Source organism: Sus scrofa, chromosome 16 (assembly GCF_054392235.1).
Source record: "Sus scrofa isolate SSC_HxYL_T2T_F1_AM1 chromosome 16, Sscrofa_HxYL_maternal_Yorkshire_Landrace_v2.0, whole genome shotgun sequence".
Taxonomy (NCBI): domain Eukaryota; kingdom Metazoa; phylum Chordata; class Mammalia; order Artiodactyla; family Suidae; genus Sus; species Sus scrofa.
Window position 1 is genome coordinate 87,646,848 of NC_139398.1, and position 11,288 is coordinate 87,658,135.

Here is an 11,288-nt window from a genome sequence, read left to right on the forward strand (position 1 = left end):
TTATTGAAACGGTATTCTGATTTCCCATTGTTTTTAATTTCAGGGCGTTTCCTAGAAATTTGTCCATATCCTTCAAGCTTTTGAAAGGTGAATATACGTTTCACTGTAACCAAATTATGTTCTTCATTCGTTTGTAATACCATTCTTTCTCTCTGCCTCCTTGATGGACTCACCAGAAGTGTGTCTTTGTTTTTTTAACAGCTTTTCCTTACTCTTCCTCTTTCTAATCTCTAATGAGAGCAGAACGAAAACTAATGAAAGAGTTTTCATTTCCATCAATAGCTCGATTTACCTGTCTCACTCCTTTCCACACAATTTTTGTGCTTATGATCTCTCTCTTGCTCCTTTGCATTAATTCTTTGAGTTGAAAACCTTAACTTATTATTTCCAGGCTGTTTTCCCTCAGGGTATCACCTTAGACGCAAAGCAGAAGTTTGCTAAGAAGTGCTTATCATTCAGTTCTAATTATCTTACAAATTCCCCTTTACCTGGGATGGCCATGGAACGTATTGACCAAGTTGGGACACCTTGACAGTGAATGAAGGAAGTGCTATTAGCAGTAATACAGATGAGGAGCTTCCATTTGTGGCTCACTGGAAACAAAACTAACTAGCATCCATGAGGACACAGGTTCGATCTTTGGCCTCGCTCAGTGGGTTAAGGATCTTGCATTGCCATTAGCTATGGTGTAGGTTGTAGATGCAGCTTGGATCCCGCATTGCTGTGGCTGTGGCTGTGGCTGGCAGCCATAGCTCTGATTTGACCCCTAGCCTGGGAACCTCCATATGCCATGGGTGCAGCCCTAAAAAGCAAAAAAAAAAAAAAAAAAAAAAAAAAAACCCAAAAACCAAAACTAATACACAGATGACAGCCATCAGCTGGGGTTTGCCCATACAAATTAATTCAGATGTAGGTATACCTGTGAACTATTGCAAAGAGTGTGTTTTAATTTCCGGGTGTGTGCGGGTGTGTGCAAGGCAAATAACTTCACTGATTTCTCTTGTCATTACACCACCGAGGTCAGAAAATCCTGCCTTAACGACACAATTTGAAATTTGTTGACACTTCCTTTGAGGTCTAATGGGTCAAATTTTGGTAAATATTTCACACATGCTTGAAATTGCACAATCTCTGCCTCAGGGTTCACTGTTTCTCACAGGCCACATACATTAGCTATATTATTCAAATCTTCCATCTTCTCCATATATTTCTTGGCCCACTCGATTCGTCCTTTTCTGGTCCAAATCCCTGTTCTAATTATCACAATTTCCTCATAATTTGTCAATTTTTGTGCTGGGTATCTTAAAACTATGTTATTAGTTGCTTATAGGTTAATATTGGCATGGCATCTGTGTGGACTCTTTCCCTTATCATTAAAGTCTTTGGGAGTTCCATGAAGCAGGGGAGGTTATTTTATTTTATTTTATTTTTTTAAGGCTGCACCTGCCGCATATGGAAATTCTTGGGCCAGGAGTAGAATCAGAGCTGCAGCTTCTGGTCTACACCACAGTCACAGCCACACTGGATCCCAGCTGAATCTGTGATCTACGCCACAGCTTGCAGCAATGTTGGATCCTGCATTGAACCCAAATCCTTACAGAGGCAATGATGGGTTCTTAACCCACAGAGCCACAAGGGGAATGCCATATTTTCTGTAGAGAAAGCCCACAGGGCACTGTTTTATTAGAGTTGGCACGAGGGACTGAGGACCTAAGCTAGGAAGGAGGCTGGATTAGGAAAGGGGGAGCTAAGCAGGCGATGCTTACAAGGAAGAGGGGGAGAAGGTAGGTGCTATCTAAGCACCAGAAGGAAGAAGGCAAGCCAGTGCTGACTTCACGGAGCCCAGCTGAGGGACAAGGAGACTGTCTTTACTGGGGCCTTCATGCAAACTTCAGGTAGGTGGGCATTTGCAAAGACACTGCATTGTATGGAGCAGGGAGGGAACTGACCCTTCTGGTGGGAGGTGGCAGCAGTTAGTACTGGAAGCCTCCATTGTGGCACTGGGCTTAACATCACTGTGTGTGGCCTGGGCTGCTAATTCATTCTTTTAGGGATGGTAAGTCTACTGGAAAAGGGATGGGTCTGAGGCCCAGCTTGAGCTGCCTCTCAGGGTTAGGGCAAAGGCTGGGTGGCTCCAACAGGGACTGGCTGAGAGAGGGGCCAGCCCCTGGAGGAGCAGGTGGGGGTCTGCTGGAACCTGTATAGCAGCTTGCTGTTGTGGAATAAGAAGCTGATCAAGGAGCTCCCATTATGTCTCAGGGGGTAAGAACCTGATGTTGTCCCTGTGAGGATGTGGGTTCGGTCCCCAGCCTCCGTCAGTGTGTTAAGGATCCAGCATTACTGTGGATATTATTACAGCATAGATCACAGATGCAGCTCGGATATGGTGTGGCTATGGCTGTGGCATAGACCTGCAGCTAGAGCTCCAACTCAACCCCTAGCCATATGCCAAGGGTGGGGCTCTAAAAAGAAAAGCAGCAGCAGCAGCAGCCAAATCCTTTCCTGCTTTCCCGCAGGCAGTTGTACCTGTGCATAGGAACCACAGGAAGGGATGAATTCTGAAATCTTAAAGATGGCTCGTGCCAGGGGGGCAGGATTTCAGGTATCTTCTCCCCCTCGTTATAATTTTCTTTATTATTTTACTTATTTACAATGAGTACCTGTTATTTAAATATTCAGTAAAAATAGTCATTTTCATGAAGGAGTCAAGCTACTCTTTCCAAGTGCTGCCCACTGGGTTTGTTGAGATTTATCTACTTTAATCTCAAGAAACAGGTCTCAATCTTAGCCCAACTTTACGGACGAGAACAGAGGCTCACAGGGTAGGGAACCCGCCCTGGGCCACTGAAGGCAGAACAAGGTCTCATAGGTCCTCAAGGCTGGCTCTTTGCGGCCGCACGCGGATACCGAGAACCAAAACCCGCGGTTTGCAGCTCACCCTGCCGCTTAGGGCTGTTGGGGCGGGGCCAAGAGGACTCCGCCCCGCTCGGCACTCAAGCCCCGCCCCCGACGCAGGCCTCTCTCTAGGCTCCAGGCTCCGGGCCCCCGAGGCCCCGCCCCATCCCGCCCCGCCAACCAGGCCCCGCCCACTGGCCCCAAGAGGAAACGGAAGTGGTGGAGACCCCGGGCGGAAGCAGGAAGCGGCGGAGCCGGACCACGCCCGCGGCGGTTCGGGCCTCGAAGCCATGGCGGAGAAGTTTGACCACCTGGAGGAGCACCTGGAGAAGTTCGTGGAGAACATCCGGCAGCTTGGCATCATCGTCAGCGACTTCCAGCCCAGTAGCCAGGCCGGGCTCAACCAAAAGCTGTGAGTGGCCACCGAGTCCGCCGGCGTGTCCTTGGGTCCCGCGGGGCAGTGTCTGCCTTGGAGCCGGGATGGGGAGCCGGGATCCGGCCGAGAGCCGCTGCCTCTCCCCGCCCTGCTCCGGCCAGGCTCTCCCGGCCCTCCGGGTCCAGGCTGTGCGGTGCGGGGGCGGGGGCGGGGGCGGGGGCGGGGGCGGGGGCGGGGGCGGGGCGGTGCTAGCCTCTACCGCCTGTTGCCGGCCCTCCTCCTCCACTCTTTGCCTTGCTGGGACCTTTTTTCGAGGCCCCATTTGGAGCCGTTATCGAGGCCGGATAATGCAGTTTTCGTTTCTGGGGCCGTCAGAGGGAGGCATGCTTCATGATCTAAGGCTTTTCCCCTGGCACCTTCCGGGGCGTGCAGTCTCTGTGCCCCAAGGGGAGACGGGCTTCACCCACAGCGCGGTAAAATGGGCCCGGGAAGGTCTGGGCTCGGAAGCCACTTGCTGTCTAGGCCTGGATGCGGAGGAATCGGCGGGTGGTGGTGGTGGTGGTGATAATGATGAGAAAGGCCACGGAACGTTTATTAATTAATTTTGGCGTCAGCCTTGTGCTGGCCATCGTGCTAGGCCCTGGGGTAGACAAAAGGCAGATACGGATAGAGTGCTCTGGAGAGGGGCCCACAGCTTTGTAGAGGGTACGGGCATGTAGACATATTTGCACCCCTGCTTTACACAGCCAGTACTGTGGGACCAGCCAGCTAATCTAGGAAGCTTCCGAGGGCCACTGAAATTAAGCCCCGCAGCCATGGTTTTCTTCCCCCACAGACTTTGAGGATGGATTCTTGAGCCAGAGTTCACTGCCTTGGTTATTGTCTGAAACCGCACACAAAATCACGTCCACCATGGGCGTTCCCCTTGTGGCTCAGTGGGTTAAGAACCTGACTAGTTTCTATGAGGATGTGGGTTTGATCCCTGGCTTTGCTCAGTGGGTTAAGGATCCTGGCGTTGCCCCAGTAGGTCACAGACCTGGCTGGCAGCTGGTGTTGCTGTGGTTCCTATCATACCCCCTAGTGTGGGAACTTCCCTGTGAGGCAGGTGCGGCCCTAAAGAGAAGAAAAAAAAGGAAAAAAAATCAGCTACAACTCAGGGTGATTGTATTTGAGAGAGGGGTCATGTTTTTCATCAGATTCTCAAAAGTTTTCTGCCCTTACTCATATTGGTTCTTGCCCCCCAATATTGGAAATTCCTCATTTAAAAAGAAAATCAAGAGATATTTGAGCATCTTTTATAACTCCGAAGCTTTCCTAGGAATTGTGTTGCTAACAAAGATCCGAGAGCCACGAGTGACCTGTGCGCGGGTGAGGAGCGGGCCTGGACACCTGGTCGGCCACGTGTGGTGGGTGTTGCAGTGCTGTCCTCCGAATTAACCTGATGTCCCGTTTTTGCTTTTTCCCCAGGAATTTTATTGTCACTGGCTTACAGGACATTGATAAGTGCAGGCAGCAGCTTCACGATATTACTGTGCCTTTAGAAGTATTTGAGTAAGTACTGTGTCTGATGTGTTCAGTTTTGCTACAATGATTTCTTCACCCACTGGTACTTAAGTGTTTGCTGCCTGGCAGGCACAGTCTGGGTGCTGGGATGTGCCAGGGGGAGAAAACAGACAAAAATATCTGTCCTGGAGTTCCCGCTGTGGCTCAGCAGTAATGAACCCGACTGGTATCCATGAGGACGTGGGTTCGATCCCTGGCCTCATTCAGTGAGTTAAGGATCTGGTGTTGCTGTGGCTGTGGGAAAGGCTGGCAGCTATAGCTCTGATTTGTCCCCTAGCCTGGGAACTTCCAGGGTGGGTGGTGCGGCCTTGAAAGGTCAAAAATTAAATAAATAAATTAATTAAAAGAAACATCTGCCCTTATGGAGCTTATGTTCTAATGGGATTCAACAATTAAAAATTCTCCACGGTATTGTATTTCCACGTGAATGAGCATTTCTTAAATACGTGAGAAACATCACAGGCTTTCCCAGTCCTGCAGTGGGCTGTCGAGCTAGTCGGCGTCAGGGCTGAGACTGAAACCCCAGGCTCGTGTGTCCTTGACAAGCGCTGATTCTCGGGCCAAGCAGCCTCCCGCCCAGAGCTGGCTTGGAACAGCAGGAGTGTTCTGGGGCTTTTTGTAGTAAAACTGCAAAAATCAGTCACTAGATGTCCTTGAACAGTAAGGGGAAAAGGTACCCTTTTATCTCCCCGAAAGTCAGAGACAGAAGTCCTGGTTACACCAGGTTACACGCTCGGCTGCTGTCCACCAAGTCCAGATACAGGCTGCAGTTTTCAGGGTCTCTGCTCTGTCCTCGCCTGCTGGCCAAGGTGTCACATGTTTCCAGGCGGGAGCGAAGGCCGTGTGTGACTGTGTGTGCGCGCGCGCGCGCGCGTGTGTGTGTGTGTGAGCGAGCTCTAGGCTCCTGCTTGTGAGGTGTGGGAAGGTGGCAGCTAATTTCCCTCCTTGAAGTGTCCTCCCAGGGCCGTTCTGGTCCGAGTGTGGGGGTGAGTAGCGGGACAGGTGCCGAAGAACTGCCATCTTCTGAAGTGGACCAGGTGAGCGGAAGGTGAGGGAAAGACTGAAGGGGTGTGGGCAGTGGGGCCTCGGCCAGCACGCCCTGTCCCCCGCCGGTGGGCCGCAGGGATGCCCGAGACTCACCCGGAGAACGGGGTTGAGGTGGCCGCTGGGGGCTCAGCTGGCAGCAGGTGCCAGCTAGCCCCTGACCTGTGCCCAGCATGGGAGGGGGGGTTTCCAGGTCCGGTTTCAGGCACACCCCCGTGCCTGCAGCAGAGACGCCAGGGTAAATCTGGGCCCTCGTGTCCACTCCTTGGGGTCAGTGTGCCAGCAGGTGTGGCCTTCAGCCCAATCCAGATGACATCACTGGGTTTTTTTGTTGTTGTTGTTTTTAATTTTTTAAAAATTACAGTTGAGGAGTTCCCATCGTGGCTCAGTGGTTAACGAATCTGACTAGGAACCATGAGGTTGCAGGCCCGATCCCTGCCCTTGCTCAGTGGGTTAAGGATCTGGCGTTGCTGTGGGCTGTGGTGTAGGTTGCACACCCGGCTCAGATCCCACGTTGCTGTGGCTGTGGTGTAGGCCGGCGGCTACAGCTCCGATTCGACCCCTAGCCTGGGAACCTCCATATGCCTCGGGAGTGGCCCAAGAAATGGAAAAGGACAAAAAATAAATAAATAAATAAAATTACGGTTGATTTACGGTGTTTCTGCTGTACAGCAGTGTGACCCAGTCATACGTATACATGCATCCCTTTTCTCAGTGTGTGTCCATCTCCAGTGATGAGATTCAGGTCCCTGTGCCGTCCAGCAGGACCTCACTGCCTGTCCACTCCAAATGCAGTAGTTTGCATCTGCTCACCCCCGACTCCCGTCCATCCCGCTCCTTCCCCTCCCCCTTGGCAGCCACAGGTCCGTTCTCTGCGTCCATGAATCTGTTTCTGTTCCATGCAAAGGTTCATCTGAGCCGTATTTTAGCTTCCACATAGAAGTGATGTCATAGGGCATCTGTCTTTCTCTTTCTGACCCACGTCACTCTTGAAAGGGTTGTTTATTTAGGACGCTTGGGCCTGTCACGTTCCCTCTCCCCCCAGTAATGGAGGATTTTGTTTAGAAGTAACCATAATTTTGCTTTTTTTAAATCACATCATTTCAAATCCATTGCAATAAAATGAAATATCTAGAACTTTTGATTTATTAGGTATCTTGCTGTCGTAATTAAAGGCTGGTTTTTATGTATTAACGGAACCTAACAGTGTCTTTATTCCGAGGGGATACGTTTTTTAAACTGAAGTGTAAAAATGCGTAGATCGGACTTAGTGCAATGCTGGTGGCTTTTCTTTCTTCGTAGTGAATGATACAACTTAGCCGGATGACCTGACCAGCTGCAGGTGTAGAGGCAGGCGGGGGGCCTTTGGTGCGTAAAACCAGGGCATTCGTCGAGGCTGTGGGCTGAATGGTGCTTGGGGTGATGAAGGCGTTTAGGGACAAGTGTTGGACATTTCAAGGAGCAGTTTTATATTGTCAAGTGATTAGGGAGAATCTCTCTCTAAAATTGAAGTTATTTAGGTGTGTTTAGGAGAGTGGTATGTTGGCTCCTCCCCTCCAGTTTGTAAGCTAATCTTAGTGGGGTGGGGGGGCTGGGGCTCTCCCCCCGAGGCTCTCCCCCCTGAGGCTCTCCCCTCCCCCATCCAGCAGCCTCAGGGGCTCCCCTGCCGAGGGCGGGGCGGGCCTAGAGTGGGGCTGCATCTTGGGGGGCTCCCTGGGGGAGGTCAGGCCTGCGGCTCTTGCCCGCGTTTACTCTTCTCTTGTCAGGAGCTGCCTGGCCTCACAGGCTCTCATCGGGATCGAAAGGTGATGCCTTTTGAAAAACACAAACTCAGAGTGCCCGTCGTGGCGTAGCGGGAATGAATCCACCAAGAACCATGAGCTGCGGTGTAGAGTTGCAGATGCATCTCGGGTCTCGCGTTGCTGTGGCTGTGGTGTGGGCCGGCAGCTGTAGCTCCCAGTTGATCCCTAGCCTGAGAACCTCCATATGCTGCAGGTGCAGCCCTAAAAAGCAAAGAAAGAAAGAAAGAAAGAAAAACACAAATGCTGAAAATGTGAACTGGGGGGCCGTGAAGCTTGCTTGGCTTGGAAGCGCTCATTGCCTGGTGTCACGAGTCACTCATGTCACTAGACGTGCTCTGTCCTTGTATACACGGAGGGATTCTAGCCCACCTGGGCTCTGCTACACGGAGCCATTGAGGTTAACGCAGAAAACCGGGAGGGGAGCTCTCAGCCACGAGAGTGTTGACCGAGACGTTTCGCGTTTCCAGATACATAGATCAAGGTCGAAACCCCCAGCTCTACACCAAAGAGTGCCTGGAGAGGGCTCTGGCGAAAAATGAGCAAGTTAAAGGCAAGATCGACACCATGAAGGTAAGGCCCTTGTGTGCGGAGGGTGCCCGTCCGAAGGCAGGAGGGTCCCACCAAGCAGACCTGGCCGCTAGGCTGCAGCGCATGGGCTCTTTGACGGCGTCGCACGGTCGAGACTGCTGAGCGGGGGCAGAACCGGCGTGGCCACGTGGCAGCCTTACTCTTAGCAAAGTCCGGCTGAGGGCTTGTGGCGTTAGCGGTTGGCGTTTTCCGCCTCGCAGGGTCCGGTTTGCACTGTGGTGCGTTCCCAGCCCCTCTGTCCGGCCGTTTCTGGCATCGTGGGTCTTGGGTTTCGGGGCTGCTGAGTGAGTCCTCGTTCTTCCCCAGGTGGTCGTCCCCACCGTCTGACGCCACAGCTCTTGGTACCGGTTCCCCGGGTCTCCAAGGGGCCTTTCTCTTTGTGTCTCTGGGTTTTGATGGGATCCAGAAAATGCCGCTTCTTGAATGTGATTCATGTAGTCCTTCTCTTACGTTGACTCACGTGGTTAGATGGGGGTGGGGGGGTTCCTGTAGGTGGGGGGGCCCCTTCTCTTCCTGCTGGCCTCGGACGGCGAGCCTGCCTGCTGCTCCATCCCGTTCTTGGCTCTGGGCCCTTCTGGAGTTTGCCTTCCTGTCTGTTCCTGTGCTGATGCTCTGCTGCCTGGTTCTCTGCACGCTGCCTTCCTTCAGGGTCAGGTCCCGCCGCCTCCCGGGGCCCTGAGGACCAGCCCCCCCGCCCCCCGCCTCCCTGTGCCGTGTCCTCTGCCGCAGCCTAAGCTCCAGGATGTCAGGGGTGCGAGTCTTGTGTTCCTGCCACTGCCCAGGCACACAGCTTGCCTGGTTGGTGTCTGATGTGTGCACGGGGATGGCCACTCTGAAGGTTCAAGGGCTGGGAGCCAGCAGAGGGGCTGACCTGGGCTGCCTGCCCTGCCCCATCTGTGCTGATGACCGCCTGCCCTGGAGGGGGCTTTGCCTGAAGGGTTTGTGTGGCCCTCACTTTGTCAGCTTGGGACTGACTTGCTGTTGACCCGAGCATCAGCCTCGGACGTAGCAGAGCTTCGGTCGGGAGCGAGCTGGGCCCGGTGAGGTGTTCTGTGACTGAGCCGAGGCGTCCAGCAGAGGCCCTGTGAGCAGGATCGAGGCCCCTGGCTGATGTCTGCCAGTTCCCCGAGCTCCCTTCAGCTCCCTGCCTTTGGCCCGTTGGCGGTCGCACTCGTGACTGTGCCTTCTATTCATTTCACATCTGCTTCTGCTGCCTCTTGGTGTCGTGTCCCCCCACCTGAGCTTGTGGGGTCTCACGTCTGAGCTCATGGAGGTCTCACGCCTAGAGAGCTTGTGGGGTCTCATGCCTGAGCTCGTGGGGTCTCGCGGTGCCCTTGATGGGCCCAGTGTTTGTTAAACTTGGCCGCCTCCCATCCCGGATCCTCCTCGGGCGCTGTGCCGGTGACCTAGGACAGGGCCCTGCCTTGTGGACGTCCACCGTGCTGCTTTTCTGGACGGCTTAGAGGAAAAGGTTTGGAGACGCTGGCAGGTGTTTAGCTGCTTTTAAGTCTGGATTAAAACAAATGTTCTGCTGATGAGCAGGATCCAGGAGCCGTGGTGCTTGGAGAAGACAGGTTTCCAGGTGCCCCGAAAGCTTTGATCGAGCTGTTTGCACACAGTGAGTTTGATGTGGTTCGAGCTAATAATTGCTTGATTAAATATTATGAGAGGATCCCTGTGACGTGTGCTGTGTGCAGAGTCGTTCCCACCTGTGTGGCAGGCTCTCACAAGCGGCTTTTTGTCCGTTTGAGGCAAGCGGGAGGAAGTGGTATTTGAACCTGTATTCGTCTTTCAGGTCGTTCTCAAAGTACCCGCAGCCTAGTTGCCAGTGACTGCCCGCTGGGCCTTGGCACCTGTGGCCCCAGGGAGATGAGCCCACCACTCGCGCGGGGAAAGCACAGCTTCTGGTCTTTGGAGGTTGCACCCTGGGTGGGGCGGAGTCTGTAACTTGCGTCCTGGGTCGCAAACAAAACCACTTTGACGGCGTGTGTTTTTCTTCTTAGAAATTTAAAAGCCTGTTGATTCAGGAACTTTCTAAAGTATTTCCCGAAGACATGGCGAAGTACCGGAGCATCCGAGGGGAGGACCAGCCCCCTTCCTAACTCCGTCCTCCCTCTGTCTGGAGACCCTCCTCGTCCTGCACGAATGGCCGTGACCTTCAGGCAGCGTGGGACCCAGCGGCGCTGATGCCGTCTCCTGGCCATCCTCCTGCCGCCTCGTCCTCAGCGGTGGCCTCTGGGGACGGCAGGGCCTAGAGGGCATCTGGGGCTGTGCCACCAGCTGCCACCAGCTGCCCCCTCTCCCCGATGTGCTCTGTTTGGTCCTCAAGCTCTCAGCCAGCTGGCGCTCGCACACCTTTGCGTGCTCCGTGTACGGCCCCCCACAGGCAGGTAGTCTTGATGCTCGGAATGACAGAGGTAGATTGAAAGTTCCTACAAATCCTGTGCCATAGTTTTCTTTTTCTGTACGCTTTCTGTTCCTTTGTTAGGATGTCCAAGCTAAAAAAAAGCATTGGTTTAAAATGAGAAGCACCTTAAACTGGTTTTGTGTTTTCTCTTTGCAAGGAGAGCGAGTGTGCTCCCGGCGCTCTGGTCATAAAATAAAGCCTCTGAGAACTTGGACGCTTGCTCCGTGTGGTCCCTGCTGTACCGCTTCGTCGTGTAGGGCCGCGTGTCTTGTCCGCAGGTGGTACTTCGCTGAAGTGTGCGGGATGTTCGTGAAATTTGTCCTCCAGGCCTTTAGGCAGGAAAAGCTGAAGACCGCAGCACTCCGACTTCCCCGCCGCCTGTTTCGCAGAGGACGGGGTATTGTCACTGTGGGGGATGCTGCCGGGCCGTGTGTCAGCCTCCGGGGACTGGACCCGCTGGGCCTTGGGACCCCGCAGGCCCGGGCGGGCCTGGGAGGCTGCGTGTCTTTTAAACTCAGGCGAGGCCCTTGCCGCGCCTGTGGGCTGCCTTTGAGTCTCAGTCCCAGTGCCCTGGCCCTCAACGGTCACCACAGGCGCCTGCCTCGGAGGGGGA

At 53.6% G+C, this 11,288-nt stretch overlaps 1 protein-coding gene across 1 annotated transcript; it reads left to right on the forward strand.

The window, feature by feature from the left end:
* The first annotated feature begins 3,145 nt into the window (after positions 1-3,145).
* Positions 3,146-10,889, forward strand: MED10 (mediator complex subunit 10). The gene is made up of 4 exons (XM_003134157.5): positions 3,146-3,307; positions 4,739-4,822; positions 8,148-8,250; positions 10,272-10,889. The coding sequence occupies exons 1-4, from the start codon at positions 3,186-3,188 to the stop codon at positions 10,368-10,370; spliced, it is 408 nt and encodes a 135-aa protein (XP_003134205.1). The 5' UTR covers positions 3,146-3,185; the 3' UTR covers positions 10,371-10,889.
* Positions 10,890-11,288: the final 399 nt, after the last annotated feature.